The 18327-nt window shown below is 47.3% G+C and overlaps 1 protein-coding gene across 2 annotated transcripts in view; it reads right to left on the reverse strand.

Moving 5' to 3' along the window:
• Window positions 1-505: 505 nt before the first annotated feature.
• Window positions 506-18327, reverse strand: part of FOXJ3 (forkhead box J3) — a 195039-nt gene continuing 177217 nt past the window's right edge. For both annotated transcript variants that reach the window (XM_038746442.1, XM_038746441.1), the window contains 5 exons: window positions 12930-13307; window positions 10781-10882; window positions 9836-10027; window positions 6026-6133; window positions 506-1198 (listed from right to left, as the gene is read on the reverse strand). In XM_038746442.1, coding sequence (XP_038602370.1) covers window positions 1083-1198; window positions 6026-6133; window positions 9836-10027; window positions 10781-10882; window positions 12930-13307 — 896 coding nt within the window. In that variant the 3' untranslated portion in view covers window positions 506-1082. The remainder of the gene's footprint in view (window positions 1199-6025; window positions 6134-9835; window positions 10028-10780; window positions 10883-12929; window positions 13308-18327) is intronic.

An 18327-nucleotide genomic window follows, 5' to 3' on the forward strand; every position in this document is an offset into this window, starting at 1 on the left:
TCCGTTGCCCTACTGAGAGACGAACAGAAATCTCCGGAGGAGCTCGGTGAAGAAATGCCTCAGTGTGGCAGGAATGATAAAGTCGAGAAACTGATCACAGGAGGAGGAAAAGAAGCAGCCGCAAGTTAAGTGATAAAGCCCCATTTCCGACTGTCTGTGAAGGGCTATCGATGACGATCACCACACTAATCTGAGGACTTGAAAAATTCCACTTGCCCCAAATGACTCCAACGTGAGCTGATGTTTCACAGAAGGTAGTTAATAAATAGTTAAGAAAGACTTTATAATAAATACATTGAGGGAAGGAATAAACATCGATTTTAAAGCACCGAACTGTGCTCAGCTTCTAACCGGCCGACGCATTTTGCAGAGAGGGACTTGAACTGAAAGAAATGAAGGATCCCTAAAATCTGCGGTATGAAACTTCGATATTCCGAATAGCCACAGACGCTCGGACTCTATTTTAGGCTAAATGATTTACCACTAATTTGCGAACCCGAAATTATTTGCGTGGCGATTTCTGTGAGGTGAACCTTGAAATCCTTTTCTACACGGGCTGATACGGAGTGGACCTATAAGGTGGCTAGAAGACATCTAAAAAAATAGTATTTCCTACGAGCTACCTAAATAACGAGAAGACAATTTTTGCAGAAAGTAATCCCAGCTAGTTAGAAAACCTCACAGTCACTTTCTTTTGTCGAGACAAAATACAATCCGATTGAGAATTGAGAAACACTTGTACACCGACTCGGGCGTTCTGACCAACTGTAGTGAGAGGCTCTGTCTAGAAATCAGTCTGGCACTTGTGGTCAACATTAAAACCGACACAAATATGCGAAAAGCTGCCCAAATCACACAACAGTTGAGCTACGGAAAGCTGGCAGGGGAGACTGACACGTGGTACTCGTTTGGGTCAAGTAAAAGCGGTAAGTGATCCAGCTAAGTATTCTGATTGTCTTCCAAGGAAATTTAGATAACAGCTTTATAGTGATGAACATCTTCACTTTTTAATTACTGAATTGCTTTTCACCTTTTCTTCACGGTCTGGAAAACAAGGTCAGAGTTCCTGGCCCAGGCGGGCCCTACACAATAGAATCCCAATCGAAATCATCCTGAATGTCATCCGGAGGAAGCGGGCGGCGCATCTGGAAGGCCGAGGAAGGCAACATGTGCTGCTGATTCATGGCTCCGTGATGTCCTGGGAAGAAACGAGACGTGAGTGAAATTTCAGGCGCTGTCGTGCTACCAGAGTGACCGCTCCACCCCCAAAATCAGAGGGGCAGAAAGGCATCCTACTGCTTTCCCCGAACGCAGGGACACAGGAGAAGTCGATCGAGTTGGAGAACAGAGCGGGCGCCGCACGTCCCACCTGGAGCGGCTGCTACTGCTGCTCTGACGGGCCTGAAAGGCCCGGGCTTTGACTCCATCATCATCAACATCAATCGTATTTATTGAGCGCTTACTATGTGCAGAGCACTGGACTAAGCGCTTTGGAAGTACAAATTGGCAACATATAGAGACAGTCCCTACCCAACAGTGGGCTCACAGTCTCAAAGGGGGAGACAGAGAACGAAACCAAACATACTAACAAAATAAAATAAATAGGATAGATATGTACAAGTAAAATAAATAGAGTAATAAATATGTACAACCATATATACATATATACAGGTGCTGTGGGGAAGGGAAGGAGGTAAGATGGGGGGGATGGAGAGGGGGACGAGGGACTCCAAGAAGCCCACAGAGGCCCCGACTGAGGTCCTGGCTAGCTCTAGGAGCGTGTGAAAAGGTCCAAGTTTCGACCGGCAGCCCAGGTTAAGTACCCTCAGAGCTCAAGGCCCCTCCGGCGCTTAGAACAGTACTTTGCATTTAGTAAGCGCTTAACAAATGCCATCAATCAATCAATCAATCGTATTTATCGAGCGCTTACTGTGTGCAGGGCACTGGACTAAGCACTTGGGAAGTCCAAGTTGGCAACATATAGAGACAGTCCCTACCCAACAGTGGGCTCACATCATTATTATTATTATTATTACTTGACTCCCAGAGAAACAGTCAAAACTCCCGTTCCTGCCAAAGACACCCCGCTCTCTTTACTCAATACTCCCTTTCGGCAAGAGGGAGTCCGGAATTAGGGCTGACTGAAGGTTCAATCCTGTAATTTACAATTTTCTTGCTCCTCACGTGCGCCTGCCGACTCCTCTCTCCTCCCTTATTTTTTCTGCCTAAGGCTGGGCCCCCTCCTCGCTTCCTGACACTGCCTGGGCCATTTCTTCAGGCTGATTTTTACACCACGTAAAATATCTGGTACTTCTCTGCAGTAACAGCCTCGTTCCGAATTTCACAGTAAGCGCTCAATAAATACGATTGATGATGATGATGATGATAAATGCGGAATTAATGAGCCTCGGTTTGAATCTATGTTAATAATAATGATAACAATCACGATTTTTAAAACTGTGGCTTTGTAAAAATGCTTACTCTACGTACCAGGCCCTCTACAGAGTACTGGAGTAGATATTCTATTTATTTTATTCTGTTAATATGTTTTGATTCGTTCTCTGTCTCCCCCATCTAGGCTGTGCGCCCACTGTTGGGTAGGGACCGTCTCTAGATGTTGCCAACTTGGACTTCCCAAGCGCTTAGTACAGTGCTCTGCACACTGTAAGTGCTCAATAAATACGATTGAATGAATGAATGAATATAAGATAATCACGTGCCACTGGAGCTTTCTGTTAAAGTAGGAGGGAGAACAGGTATTGAACCTCCATTTTTCACATGAGGAAACTGAGGCACAGAGAAATTAAGTGACTCGCGAGGTCACACAGCACAAAGTCGGCGGAGCTGGGACGAGAACCCAGGTCCTCTGATTCCCTGGCCTGTGATCTTTCCACTAGCCCATGCTGCTTCTCTAATCCCTCTAGATTGTCAGCTCGCTATGGGCAGGGAACATGTTCGCTAATTAATTAATCAATCAATCAATCGTATTTATTGAGCGCTTACTGTGTGCAGAGCACTGTACTAAGAGCTTGGGAAGTCCAAGTTGGCAACATATAGAGACGGTCCCTACCCAACAGTGGGCTCACAGTCTAGAAGGGGGAGACAGAGAACAAAACCAAACATACTAACAAAATAAAATAAATAGAATAGATATGTACAAGTAAAATAAATCAATAAATTTATTGTAATTCTGTTGTACTGTACTGTGTTGTACTGTACTCTCCCAAGCGCTTAGTGGAGTGCTCTGCACATAGTAAGTGCTCAATAAATACCACTGATTAATTAATGTTAAAATTAATATTCAGTCAACATTCAAATACTTCAAAAAAAAAAAAGAAGAATCAACAAAAGTCAAATGAGTCCCACAGGATGGCAGGATGGCTCTCCTCACAAACAGGTGAAATGTTGAATAGTCTGGCAACATTTCTTCCACGAGAAGCAGCGTGGCTTGGTGGAAAGAGCCCGGGCTTTGGAGTCAGAGGTCATGGGTTCAAATCCCGGCTCCCCACTTGTCAGCTGTGTGACTTTGGGCAAGTCACTTCACTTCTCTGGGCCTCAGTTACCTCATCTGTAAAATGGGGGTTAAGACTGTGAGCCCCCCGTGGGACAACCTGATCACTTTGTAACCCCCCCAGCGCTTAGAACAGTGCTTTGCACAGAGTAAGCGCTCAATAAATGCCATTATTATTATTATTATTTCTTCAGTTTGGGCATTAACCTCCTAGACTGTGAGCCCGCTGTTGGTTAGGGACCGTCTTTATATGTTGCCGACTTGTACTTCCCAAGCGCTTAGTACAGTGCTCTGCACGCAGTAAGCGCTCAATAGATATGGGTGAATGAATAAATGAATCATCCCCCAGGGCAGTCACAGTGACCCCAACCATTCTTGGATGCTTTACCAATAGGATTTGTTTCCTTACGCCAGACTGGTTGGGAAGAAAAATAATCCGAGACAAACACTCACTCCACATTCCTCACTTCATGTGACCTCCGGTAAAGAGCTTTACTTTTATTTTTCTCCACGCTTCGATTCCCCCGCCTCGTCCCCCTCTCCATCCCCCTCATCTTACCTCCTTCCCTTCCCCACGGCACCTGTATATATGTATATATGTTTGTACATATTCATTACTCTATTTATTTATTTATTTTACTTGTACATATCTATTCTATTGATTTTATTTTGTTAGTATGTTTGGTTTTGTTCTCTGTCTCCCCCTTTTAGACTGTGAGCCCACTGTTGGGTAGGGACCGTCTCTAGATGTTGCCAACTTGGACTTCCCAAGTGCTTAGTCCAGTGCTCTGCACACAGTAAGCGCTCAATAAATATGATTGATTGACTGATTAGTTTTTGACGGAGGAATTTGCTACATTACTACATAATTAGCCTCTTGAGAGCCGAAACCACCCCGTCCTCTAAATGGTGACCCTGCCCCAGCCCCTCAGCCCAGTACCTGCAGGCCCTTAATAACCATCAGTCAAAGCACTGAACATTTTCTCAGATTTCCCGCGGCTTTCAATTATAGGGTGCTGCACCTCCCAAGTTATCAAACCCTGGTGGGAGTTTATCTTGTTCAATCAATCAATCAATCGTATTTATTGAGCGCTTACTGTGTGCAGAGCACTGGGCTAAGCGCTTGGGCACTGTACTAAGTTCCACACTGTTTTTCCACCAGATGGAATTCTTTTCTCACCCAAACCACAAATTTTCCTCCACCCTTTCATCTGAAGCAAGACTGTAATGACCAGGAGTGGCTGCCCAATTTTAAACCAAGAATGTCTTGCTTCTCCTAAGCCCCCCATTTTTTCCTCTCCTCCTCCTCCTCCTCCCCACCTCATCGCTCCCCTCCCTCTACCCTACCCCCTTTCCCTCCCCACAGCACTTGTATATATTTGTACATATTTATTACTCTATTTTTATTAATGATGCGTATATAGTATTTATTAATGATGCTTATATAATATGCTCCTCCCAGACTGAGCCCCTTCCTTCCTCTCCCCCTCGTCCCCCTCTCCATCCCCCCATCTTACCTCCTTCCCTTCCCCACAGCACCTGTATATATGTATATGTTTGTACATATTTATTACTCTATTTATTTATTTATTTATTTTATTTGCACATATCTGTTCTATTTATTTTATTTTGTTAGTATGTTTGGTTTTGTTCTCTGTCTCCCCCTTTTAGACTGTGAGCCCACTGTTGGGTAGGGACTGTCTCTGTATGTTGCCAATCTGTACTTCCCAAGTGCTTAGTACAGTGCTCTGCACATAGTAAGCGCTCAATAAATACGATTGATGATGATGATGATGATATGTATAAATGTTTGTACAGATTTATTACTCTATTTTACTTGTACATATTTATTCTATTTATTTTATTTTGTTAATATGTTTTGATTTGTGGTCTGTCTCCCCCTTCTAGACTGTGAACCCGCTGTTGGGTAGGGACCATCTCTATATGTTGCCAACTTGGACTTCCCAAGCGCTTAGTACAGTGCTCTGCACACAGTAAGTGCTCAATAAATATGACTGAATGAATGAATATAGCTATAATTCTCTTTATTCTGACGGTACTGACACCTACTTGTTTTGTGTTGTTGTCCGTCACCCCTTCTAGACTGTGAGCCCGCTGTTGGGCATGGACCGTCTCCATCTGTTGCCAACTTGTACTTCCCAAGCGCTTAGTACAGTGCTCTGCACACAGTAAGCTCTCAATAAACACATTTGAATGAATGAAGGAATAACTACCCTCCCCCAGCCCTGGACCTGACAGTTCCTGCTAATTATTTTGGCTTTAAGGGTGTCGCAAGTGGGAGCCGTTGAAAACCCAACTGGCAAATACCTTACTTGCTGAATTGCTTCTAGTCGCCATTTTTCTAACTAATATTGGAATCTTGTGGGAATGGACTTTCCCTATTTGCTCCCGAAAGGAATCCACGGGCTTCTACCGGTATTCCACCGGAGTGACCAGGGAGCCGAGACCCCGGAAAGACTCACGCCGGTGGCGTTGCCTTGGCAACAAGGTTACCTGCCATCGTTGCTCCAGGGGTGCTGAGAGGCTGCGGGATGTGCGGATAACCGGGGGGAGCCATCACTGAAGGAGGGAGGTTTGGCCTGGAATCTATATACAGATTTCCTAGGGACAGGAAGGAGCCAAGAGGAGAAAACATTGATACGCAATTCCCAACAGCCCCCAACTGAACCATTTCTGTCTGTTTAAATAATAATGATGGTATTTGATAAGCACTTACTATGCGCCAAGCACCGTTCTAAGCGCTGGGGTAGATACGAGGTAATCGGTTGGCCCACGTGGGGCTCACAGTCGTCATCCCCATTTGACAGATAGGGAAACTGAGGCTCAGAGACGTTAAGGGACTTGCCCAAAGTCCCACAGATGACTAGGGGCGGAGCCTAGAGCATCTCCCCACTCTGAAAATCAATTACCAGTTGACGGAGACGGAAGGCGACCGCTTCCCAGAGCTTCTTTAGACTCCCTCTAAAGGAGCTACTGTTTCCCTTCAAAACTGCGCTTCCAAGAGCTTCTTAAAACCTCACAAGAGCCAGCAAATGTCAAGTGCTCCACTCCGACATTGCAACTACTTTAAAAACATGGGCTGTGGAGGGCCGTTTCTGTTTTCCCTCCTTGGAAAGAATGAAAACAAAGCAAATCCGCCACCTCCAACTACCGTTTAAGGAATAACGCTGACCTTCGTTGGGTGCCCATTTAAGGAAGTGGAAGGAGTTGAGGATGCAAATAGCATTTTGGACTCCAGGACCTCACTGCTTTTTAAACAAGTAGAACATGAAAAGTGTCGCCAAAAGGAAAACTATCTTGCCCAAGAACCTGGGACTCTGCTTACGGGGAAAGGGTAAATCAATCCAGATGGAATTACTACTGCTTCATAGCTGCGCTCTTTGGTTCCTCTCCGGACATTTCCTCTGTGGCAAATTCTGCTCTCCGAATGGAGCTAAGATTGATTAACATCTCTGGGGGTCCGCTCGCCTTGACGTACATGGAGTTAGAGGTGGATTTAGAGACTGGGCAGAGAAAGGGTTGCCATAAACTTCAGTTCCTTGCACAGTTCTTGGGGGGAAATTGGTTAAAAAATAGTGCGAGTCCACTGGAACAAGTCCCAAGCTCCTTGGGACACGTACAAACAATCAGTTTATCCTAAAATCCCAGTAAATCTGATTCTGCTCTCCTGAGGGGGAAGGCGTTTGGGCTGGTTTTAAACACCGAGCTGAAAACCACCTTCCTTTTAGCCCATGGCACACAAATACATTACAACAGTCTGTGCTAGTGAGTGAATAACGGTGAAGGCCAAAGACGCGTCTATTTTGTGAGTATGGCCAGGTTGGGGTTTGTTGTACCTCCAGTGAGTGTCCTGCACAACAATCTTTTGCTGGAACAAGGCTCAAGTGCAGAATACGTGGGGGAGTGGGAGAGGGGAGGTCTTTTTCTCCCAAATTGGCAAGCGCCAGAACCTATTACCCTCTGCTACGGCATTAGTGGGATCTGATGGGATGAAAGAGGACAGAGCAAGGGGAACAGAGTGGCAGAGAGCATCAAGGGCAAGAATAGTCATCTTTAGGACCACATGCAATCCAGAAGGGACGAGGAGAGTGTTGTTGGCTGAGATGTACGGGTCTGGGGGCTGTGGGAAAGGCGTGTGTTTGTGTGGCTGGGGGCGCAAAATTCCTGCTGAAAGTCAGCACGGGAATTGTAGGAATGGAAAGGAGGAGCTACATTACCCAGGAAGCTAAGGGGACGACATTATCACCGTAAGGGATGATGCCGGAGAGAGCCAAGCCCCCTAAATTATTTTGGTGTGGGTGGAGAAAGAACTCTTTCTTCCTCTGATGGGGCTGGCAGAGTAGAGGAGGCAGCTCCACATGAGGAAGACATCTATATCCCCTAATTAAGCTGATGGGAAGAAAGGGCGGGGAAGCGGGGGTTGATAATTGATTTTTTTTTAACTAAAAAATGTGATTTGAAATCTCTATTTGAATGAACTTTCTTGTTATCTATGCAACTGCATCCCTGATTAAAATACTATTTGTTAACAGACGTGTATAATCGGAGTTTTAGAGTCCTTCAAAATCCTCAAACATAGTTCCCTTTCAGCTCCTGGCCAGATTCCATACCTCATTTATTCCTTTTGAAAGCCTGGATTGGTTTAGGGCTACCAATGCTTTTCATACTACACAGTTTACTAAGTTGGCTCCTATTTCACAGAGAGTCCAGAAGGGAATGATAATGATTATTTTAGAGAGGCAGGAGATGGAGACTGATGGGAGAGTAAGCTCACTGTGTCGTTCACAGCAGGGAACGTTTCTACCAACTCTGTTGTATTCTCCCAAGCGCTTAGTACAGTGCTCTACACTCAGTAAGTGCTCAATAAATACCACTGACCGAAAGGTATGGATGAAGGTTTTCCCAGCAGGGAAAGTCTCTCGGGAAAAACTGAGGAAGCAGCCGCTGTGGAGTTTTGCAAATGATCCCAAGGAGATGGACACTGAGGAGAAAAATATGGTCCCCAAACTGCTTGCTCAAGAGCAAGTGACTGAGGAGCGAGGGCTGAAAGAAAAAACAAATTCTCTCTGCCAAGCTGAGTTTGAGGTGGTACAGTTACCCAGAGATAATAACGACATTTATTAAGCGCTTACTATGTGCAAAGCACTGTTCTAAGCGCCGGGGAGGTTACAGGGTGATCGGGCTGTCCCACGGGGGGGCTTACAGTCTTAATCCCCATTTCACAGATGAGGGAACTGAGGCACAGAGAAATTAAGTGACTTGCCCAAAGTCACACAGCTGATAATCGGAGGAGCCGGGATTTGAACCCGTGACCTCTGACTCCAAAGCCCGGGCTCTTTCCACTGAGCCAGAGATGCTAGAAGTCGCCAAGAGATATGGGAACGGTGGGTCAAGGGGAGAGACCATTTATGGATGGATGCTCCTCTAAAGCCTCAGGGCAGCAGTGTCCACAAACATGGGTCACTGAAAAGCTGGGCGTCTAATCTGGAAAGTGGAAGTCTATAAAATAATCATTAAGCAGTGGTCGTAGCAGCAGTCGTTAAAGCATTTTTAAGCGCTTACTGTGTGCAAAACGTGGTTTGAAGAGGGGGAAGGGGGTGAAACAGGTGAGTGGAATTGTCTGTTCGCTAAATATCCATTCAAGATTGAAGACGGTAGGAAAAGGCAACCAGAATGAAGCAACTTCAGAGTGGGAAATAAGCTATGGAATTGTTACCCCGGGAATCTGCGCACCAAGGAAACATCAAGAGGTCCAAGAAGGGTTTAGGTATATTCATGGATATCGCAAGCGTAATTGGTTATTAATATGACAAATCTGGGGCCATAAAAAGGGCACACCCCTACCCACCGGGATGGATTTCTAAGAGGACAGCTCGTACCATTCTTCCTACAGAAGTAAGAAGTAGCGTGGTCTAGAGGAAAGAGTCTTAGAATCAGATGTGGGTTTTAATCCCGGTTCTGCCACCTGCCTGCTGGGCAACCTTGGGCAAGTCACTTAACTTCTCTGTTTCATTTTCCTCTTCTATCAAAATGAGGAGCACCTCTTCTCCCTCCCACTCAGAACGTGAGCCCTGTGTCTGATCTGACCGCACCGTGTTTACCCAGTTTACCCAGACGATTAATAAATACCACAATTATTATTATCGCTAAAATACTAACTGTGGCATGCAAGTTGAACCTAAATTCAATTTTAATCTCACCATCAATCCCCCAAAAGAGGAGGTGAATAAGTCGTATTTGGAGTACCAAATTCAGAACCGTTTGCCCCGAGGCGAACGAATGAACCCAGAAGGGGAGAGGTACCTGTTCCGATGTGCTGGGAAGGTTTTGTTGGATGCATGGCACTGTGACAAACAGTCTGCTGAACGTTACTTTGAGAATGGATGAGCCCAGTCTGTGTAAAGAACTGATTGAGCGAAGAACAGAGATCCGCAAACTGAACCTGATCCAAAGACCAGTTCTTCAGATCTGCTTGTCTCATACTCTCCATTAAACCTGTGGTGGCGGGGGGGAAAGAGAATTATTAAATGAACACGGATTTACAGAGAGATCCTTTCAAACCATCGGCTCGCTAAAAGGTTCACCCGCTCCCAAATTTCCACTGGCCTGTCCCACACTTCCTAGTGTCGGAGGGATGACATAACTGTAAATGATGCCCTCTGAAAAGTACAAAACGTGAGCCGCGTGAGAAAGATTTTCATTCACCAATGATGAAGTTCAGCCTGTCTTCCTAGAGGGAGTGGATGCTGAATTCCCTCATGGGTGAAGTCCTGTAAATCAATTTCTGGGCCCAGTACCCTCGGCACTTTGTTCGCTGGGGACCGCGGCTCCCCCAGGTCAAAGAGGTCCATTATGTGGACCTCTAGACTATTTCTAGACTGTGAGCCCGCTGTTGGGTAGGGACCGTCTCTATATGTTACCAACTTATACTTACCAAGCGCTTAGTACAGTGCTCTGCACATAGTAAGCGCTCAATAAATACGACTGAATGAATGAACGTGGAGGGGCTGCAGATTCCCAGGCCTGGCCTGAGCCCACCACCTCTTTTTTAAGGTCCGTTGGCTGGGCTGGCTTGTGAAGATCTGCAAGATCACGTGATTTGGCTGAAAGATAATGCCACATCATATCCCAAATATCTGACCCAACGCAGAAGAGATATTCTTAAAATGGCACGGCCATTTCTGTGTGGCAACGGACAGAAAATGAGAAAAAAAAAAAAAACCCGAACGTCAGAATCCGGGAATTTACCTTGAAACTGTGAAAGATCCACATCTGACCAATTAACACTGCTGGCAATCCGACAGCTTTCTTTCAACATATCTAATGTTGCATACCAGTCAGCTGAAACACCTGCAACAATAGTATTTCGAGTTGGGTGAATTGGGAATCGATCCTGCCGAAGGTCTCAGTCTGCTATCCTGCACGGGATAGCTAAGGCCTGGTCGTTCATTTGCCGGGAGACAGGAGGCCGGCCCTGATGGTCTCTCGGTGCTTTTCACGCTCTGAGACTCCACAGGGCAGTGATTTTCAGTATGTGCATATCCATAACTGATTTTAATGCCTGACTCCCCCTCTGGACTCTAAGCTCCTTGTGGGCAGGAGACGCGACTACCAACTCTTTGGCACTGTGCTCTCCTGAGTACAACACAGCACAACACAGTACAACTTGTACAACAAGTACAGTACAACTCCCCCTTTTAGACTGTGAGCCCGCTGCTGGGTAGGGACCATCTCTATATGTTGCCAACTTGTACTTCCCAAGCGCTTAGTACAGTGCTCTGCACACAGGAAGTGCTCAATAAATACGTTTGAATGAATGAATGAATGAATGAAAAGATCCACAGTAAGTCCTCATAAGTACCACTGACCGACTGAATAACTCTGGTTTCTCCCGACCGCCGAGAACGGTTTGTGTCACTATTTGAGCTTCTAGTGGCTGAGAGGACTGGGACTTAATAATAATAATAATAATAAAATGATAATGACCACATTTATTAAGTGCATACTATGTGCAAAGCACTGTTCTAAGCGCTGGGGAGGTTACAAGGTGATCAGGTTGCCCCACTGGGGGGGCTCACAGTCTTCATCCCCATTTTCCAGATGAGGGAACTGAGGCCCAGAGAAGTGAAGTGACTTGCCCCAAGTCACCCAGCTGACAAGTGGCGGAGCTGGGATACGAAGCCACGACCTCGGACTCCCAAGCCCGGGCTCCTTCCACTGAGCCACGCTGCTTCTCTTCACACTTCCTTCACAGTGCTTACTACAACGCTTTGCACGCGGTACGTGTTTACATACTAGTGGTTCTGAAAAATGCACGAATACCCCTGAGGATAGTATGTTAAAGCCATCTTGGTTGATGCAATGTTCACTCGGGGTTCAGCTCATTAACATCAACGGCTTCACCAAAAGAAGGCGTCGCTTTCTTTCAGGGAAGACATGTAGGCCCGACTTGTCCGTGACTTGTCCGTGTCACTGACCCCCGGGCCAGGAAACTATCCCGGCCCCCCCCAGCTGCGTATATAAAGGGTGAAGGGACGACCCACGCAACGAATAATCGAGAACGGTGGCTAATTCTCCGAAAGCCAGGCGCGGATACTCATTCGTTCATTCATTCAATCGTATTTATTGAGCGCTTACTGTGTGCAGAGCACCGTACTAAGCGCTTGGGAAGTACAAGTTGGCGACATATAGGGACGGCCCCTACCTGACAATGGGCTCACAGTCTAGAAGGGGGAGACGGACAACAAAACGAAACACGTGGACGGGTGTCAAATCATCAGAATAAATAGAAATAAAGGTAGATGCACATCATTACCAAGAGCTTAGTACAGTGCTCTGCACACAGTAAGCGCTCAATAAATACGATTGAATGCATCATTAGAGAAGCAGCGTGGCTCAGTGGAAAGAGCCCGGGCTTTGGAGTCAGAGGCCACGGGTTCAAATCCCACCTCCGCCACTTGTCAGCTGTGTGACTTTGGTTAAGTCACGTCACTTCTCTGGGCCTCAGTTCCCTCATCTGGAAAACGGGGATGAAGACTGTGAGCCCCCCGTGGGACAACCTCATCACCTTGTAACCTTCCGAGCGCTTAGAACCGTGCTTTGCCCTCAATAAATGCCCTCATTATTATTTCTAGACTGTGAGCCCGCTTTTGGGTAGGGACCATCCCTCTATGTTGCCAACTTGAACTTCCCAAGCGCTTGGTCCAGTGCTCTGCACACAGTAAGCGCTCAATAAATATGATTGAATGAATGAATTATTATCATCAACACAATAAATAGAAGAGTAAATATGTACAAGTCATAGAGTGATAAATCTGGACAGACGTATATACAGGTGCTTTGGGGAGGGGAAGGAGGTAGGGCGGGGGGGGACGGGGAGGAGGAGCCGAGCACTTACCGGAATTACAGGGTACCTGCTGCGGGGGAGGATGCGACTGATGCGGATGGTTCGGGTGGTGCTGGAGGTGCTGATGTGGGGCCGGATGCTGGGGGAGCGGGGCCGGAGGGGGCGGACGGGGCTGTTGGTGGGGGAGACCGTGCGGCCGGTGCGGAGGGTGAGGCGGGTGCGGGGCCGGCTGCGGGTGCAGCTGCGGGGGAGACAACGAAACCTGGGCGGCGGGATTGCCGCCGGGCGCCCCGAGGCCGCTGCCGTGGTTGTTGGCGAGGCTGTTCTGGTTGCCGGGTGGGTGAGGGCCCACCGCGCCGCCGGGGGAGTGCTGATACGAACAAGAAGTGTGCGACTGCTGGGACGACTCTGAAGGGATGGTCATCAAACCTAAAAGTAAGAAGACCGGGACAGGGGTTGATTTTTTAGTCAGGGTTTATCGCCATTCCGTGGAGCCTCCCGAGAGCAGAGTCGGGAGACAGACGACAGACAACTTGTTCTTTGGGGAAACCTCACGATCCCTGGAAGTGGGGACGGTCACTATGAGGGGGCACTGGTCATTCGGCGCTTCCCACGATTAACTCGGAGGCTTCTGCGGATTTCACCCCAGCAGGAGGATACCAGGGATCTCCAATCCCTCCCTTTCTCTACTCCCCATACAGAACGAGAAATTTCCCGGAGATTTCCTTTCTTTTCAGCCCAGCTCCCGTCTCACAAGCCCGCAACCTTGGTGTCACCCTCGACCCCGCTCTCTCGTTCACCCCTCACATCCAATCCGTCACCAAAACCTGCCAGTCTCAACTCCGCAACATCGCCAAGATCCGCCCTTTCCTCTCCATCCGTACCGCTACCTTGCTGGTTCAATCTCTCATCCTATCCCGACTGGATGACTGCACCAGCCTCCTCTCCGATCTCCCCTCCTCCTGTCTCTCCCTGCTTCAGTCTATACTTCACGCCACTGCCCGGATCGTCTTTGTGCAGAAACGTTCCGGGCGTGTTGCTCCCCTCCTCAAAAATCTCCATTATTTTGTTAACGATGTGCATCTAGCTTTATTTCTATTTATTCTGATGACTTGACACCTGTCCACAGGTTTGGTTTGGTTGTCCCCCTTCTAGACTGTGAGCCCGTTGGTGGGGAGGGACTGTCTATATGTTGCTGACTTGTACGTCTCAAGCGCTTGCACATAGTAAGCACTCAATAAATACGACTGAATGAATGAATGATTTAAGGAAGGAAAGCCTGGGAGCAGAATCCTGAACTGCTGCTGGCGATTCCTGGCCGTTTTCCCAGGAAGTTGGCTGGGAGGGGGCCGGGCCAAGCCGAGCCAACCCCTAGGAAGATGGGGTCCATTCTGGGCTTGACGCTGTGAGGCCCCAACCTCACTTTGAGAGGAAAAGGCTTCAGTCCCGGCAAACGCACAAAGACTTCAGTACGGATTGGGCAGGGCCTCTGCAGATAGTAGCGGCATTCATTTGTCATTATTTCTCCTATACAAAACAGGAAACCTCACCCTTGTCAGATTGTGTTCTCTCTCCCCCCTTACTTCTTCGACCTTTCCGCCTAGGCCTAAGTCCCTGGAATTCCACATGTACCCATGCCACCTTTCAACTGGCCTCTAAAAAAATCCTCTATCCCTTTCCGATCTACTAGCTTTCAAGACACACCGAAAACCCACTGGACGCCCTGTATTCCAGCCACTGCACAGACACCTATCACCAGGTTGGACGCTGGCCTCTAACCTGGATAAATCAGGGGACACTGAAACCAGGTTCCACTCCAAACCCAAAGATTATAACATTAATCAATAATATAATTATTATAATATTAATTGATAATATAACCATCATAATATTAATTAACAATATAATTATTATAATATTCATTAATAATATAATAATTACTGTGATATTAATTAATGATACAACTGTTATAATAATATAATCAATAATAGAATTACGATAGTAATATTAATTAATGATATGCTTATTATAATAATAATTTATAATGATATTCAATGGTAATAATAATGATGGCATTTATTAAGCTCTTACTATGTGCAAAGCACTGTTCTAAGCGCCGGCGGGGTTACAAGGTAATCAGGTTGGCCCACGGGGGGCTCACAGTCAATCCCCACTTTCCAGATGAGGTAACTGAGGCCCAGAGAAGTGAAGTGACTTGCCCAAAGTCACAGAGCTGACAACTGGTGGAGCCGGGATTTGAACCCAGGACCACTGACTTCAAAGCCCGGGCCCTTTCCCCTGAGCCACACTGCTTCAATGAAGGGAGGCGGTCTGGGAATGAAGACTGATTCGCCAGACTTTTCATTCATTCATTCATTCAATCGTATTTATTGGGCGCTTACTGTGTGCACAGCACTGTACTAAGCGCTTGGGAAGTACAAGTTGGCAACACATTTTCCCGGATATATAAATATATCATTTGTTAACAGCTTTCTAAGTGCCAGGGTGGCCACACGCTAATCAAGTTGGAGGCAGTCCCTTGTCTCCCATGGGGCTCACAGTCTTAACCCCCACTTTGCAGATGAGGTAACTGAGGCACAGAGAAGTGAAGCGAGACCAGGGGCAGGTGGCAGACCCAGGCCCTGCTGCTTCTCCTTGTCTGGCAGGACTCCGTTTTTCCCAGACAAATTCAGATGGCGGAGCACGTCTCTCCCCTCCTTCTTGTCGGTATCACAAGCCAAAAATTATTTTGGCACGTGTGGCGAACCAGGCCTCACTATCTGCGAGGCTTTGAACGACGTTAGGTTTTATTTTTTGAGCTTCGGGATCCTCCAGAAGTCTCCGGCGGCAAGATGGGCACCTACAGCGATCCACGGCTACGATGCTTTGCGGTTTCATTCATTCATTCAATCGTATTTATTGAGCGCTAACTGTATGCAGAGCACTGGACTAAGTGCTTGGGAAGGACAATTGAGCAACAAAGAGAGCCCCTCCCTGCCCACAAGCGGGCTCACAGTCTACAAGGGGGGAGACAGATGGCAAAACATGTAACAGGCATCATTCATTCTATCGTACTTATTGAGCGCTTACTGTGTGCAGAGCACTGGACTAAGCGCTTGGGAAGGACAATTCGGCAACAACGAGAGCCCCTCCCTGTCCACAGCGCGCTCACAGTCTACAAGGCGGGAGACAGACGGCAAAATATTTAACAGGCATCATTCATTCTATCGTATTTATTGAGCGCTTACTGTGTGCAGAGCACTGGACTAAGCGCTTGGGAAGGACAATTGAGCAACAAAGAGAGACCCTCCCTGCCCACAGTGGGCTCACAGTCTACAAGGGGGGAGACAGACAGCAAAATATTTAACAGGCATCATTCATTCTATTGTATTTATTGAGTGCTTACTGTGTGCAGAGCACTGGACTAAGCGCTTGGGAAGGACAATTAGGCAACAAAGAGAGACCCTCCCTGCCCACAGAGGCTCACAGTCTACAAGGGCGGAGACAGACGGCAAAATATTTAACAGGCATCATTCATTCTATCGTACTTATTGAGCGCTTACTATGTGCAGAGCACTGTACTAAGCGCTTGGGAAGGGCAATTCGGCAACAACGAGAGCCCCTCCCTGCCCACAAGCGGGCTCACAGTCTACAAGGGCGGAGACAGACGGCAAAATATTTAACAGGCATCATTCATTCTATCGTATTTATTGAGCGCTTACTGTGTGCAGAGCACTGTACTAAGCGCTTGGGAAGGACAATTGAGCAACAAAGAGAGACCCTCCCTGCCCACAGCGGGCTCACAGTCTACAAGGCGGGAGACAGACGGCAAAATATTTAACAGGCATCATTCATTCTATCGTATTTATTGAGCGCTTACTGTGTGCAGAGCACTGTACTAAGCGCTTGGGAAGGACAATTGAGCAACAAAGAGAGACCCTCCCTGCCCACAGCGGGCTCACAGTCTACAAGGCGGGAGACAGACGGCAAAATATTTAACAGTCATCATTCATTCTATCGTATTTATTGAGCGTTTACTGTGTGCAGAGCACTGGACTAAGCGCTTCGGAAGGACAACTGAGCAACAAAGAGAGCCCCTCCCTGCCCACAGCGGGCTCACAGTCTACAAGGGGGGAGACAGACAGCAAAACATGTACCAGGCATCATTCATTCTATCGTATTTATTGAGCGCTTACTGTGTGCAGAGCACTGTACTAAGCGCTTGGGAAGGACAATTCGGCAATAACGAGAGCCCCTCCCTGTCCACAGCGCGCTCACAGTCTACAAGGGGGGAGACAGACAGCAAAATATTTAACAGGCATCATTCATTCTATCGTATTTATTGAGCGCTTTCTGTGTGAGCCTCTCCTCCCCTCTCGGGGGAGAGGGGAGCAGTTATTAAATACATAATAATAATAATGATGGTATTTGTTAAGCGCTTACTATGTGCAGAGCACTGCTCTAAGCGCTGGGGAGGATACAAGGTGATCAGGTTCTAGACTTCTAGACTGTGAGCCCACTGTTGGGTAGGGACCATCTCTATATGTTGCCACCTAGCCACGCTGCTTCTCTACTAATGATATCTAATCTAATAATAATGATGATGGTATTGGTTAATAATAATAATAATAATAATGATGATGGCATTTATTAAGTGCTTACTATGTGCAAAGCACTGTTCTAAGCACTGGGGAGGTTACAAGGTGATCAGGTTCTAGATTTCTAGACTGAGCGCCCACTGTTGGGTAGGGACCATCTCTATATGTTGCCAACTTGGACTTCCCACGCGCTTAGTACAGTGCTCTGCACACAGTAAGCGCTCAATAAATATGACAATGAAAAAATGAAAAAGGTTGTCCCGCGTGGGGCTCACAGTCTTAATCCCCATTTTCCAAATGAGGCAACTGAGGCCCAGAGAAGCCGAGCGACTTGCCCGAAGTCACACAGCTGACAAGAGGCGAATTCGGGATTCGAACGCACGACCTCCGACTCCCGAGCCCGGGCTCCTTCCGCTGAGCCGCGCCGCGGCCCAGAGAGGCAGAGAGGTCAGTCTTTCCAGAAAAAAGGAGTCAGCTCCCTTTTCCCGGGAGCTACTCTTCATCCGGCTGCTCAGCACAGTTACGCTGCGCACAAAATGAGTCGGCAGGCGCTGCCACTTCACATTAGAGAAGCAGCGTGGCTCAGTGGAAAGAGCCCGGGCTTTGGAGTCGGAGGTCGTGGGTTCGAATCCCTGCTCCGCCAATTGTCAAGCTGTGTGACTTTGGGCAAGTCACTTCACTTCTCTGTGCCTCAGCTCCCTCATCTGTCCAATGGGGATTGACTGTGAGCCCCCCGTGGGACAACCTGATCACCCTGTAACCTCCCCAGCGCTTAGAACAGTGCTTTGCACATAGTAAGAGCTTAATAAATGCCATTATTATTATTATTACTGTGGGGGAGGGGATGGAAG

The sequence above is a fragment of the Tachyglossus aculeatus genome, chromosome 5 (genome assembly GCF_015852505.1).
Source record: "Tachyglossus aculeatus isolate mTacAcu1 chromosome 5, mTacAcu1.pri, whole genome shotgun sequence".
Taxonomy (NCBI): domain Eukaryota; kingdom Metazoa; phylum Chordata; class Mammalia; order Monotremata; family Tachyglossidae; genus Tachyglossus; species Tachyglossus aculeatus.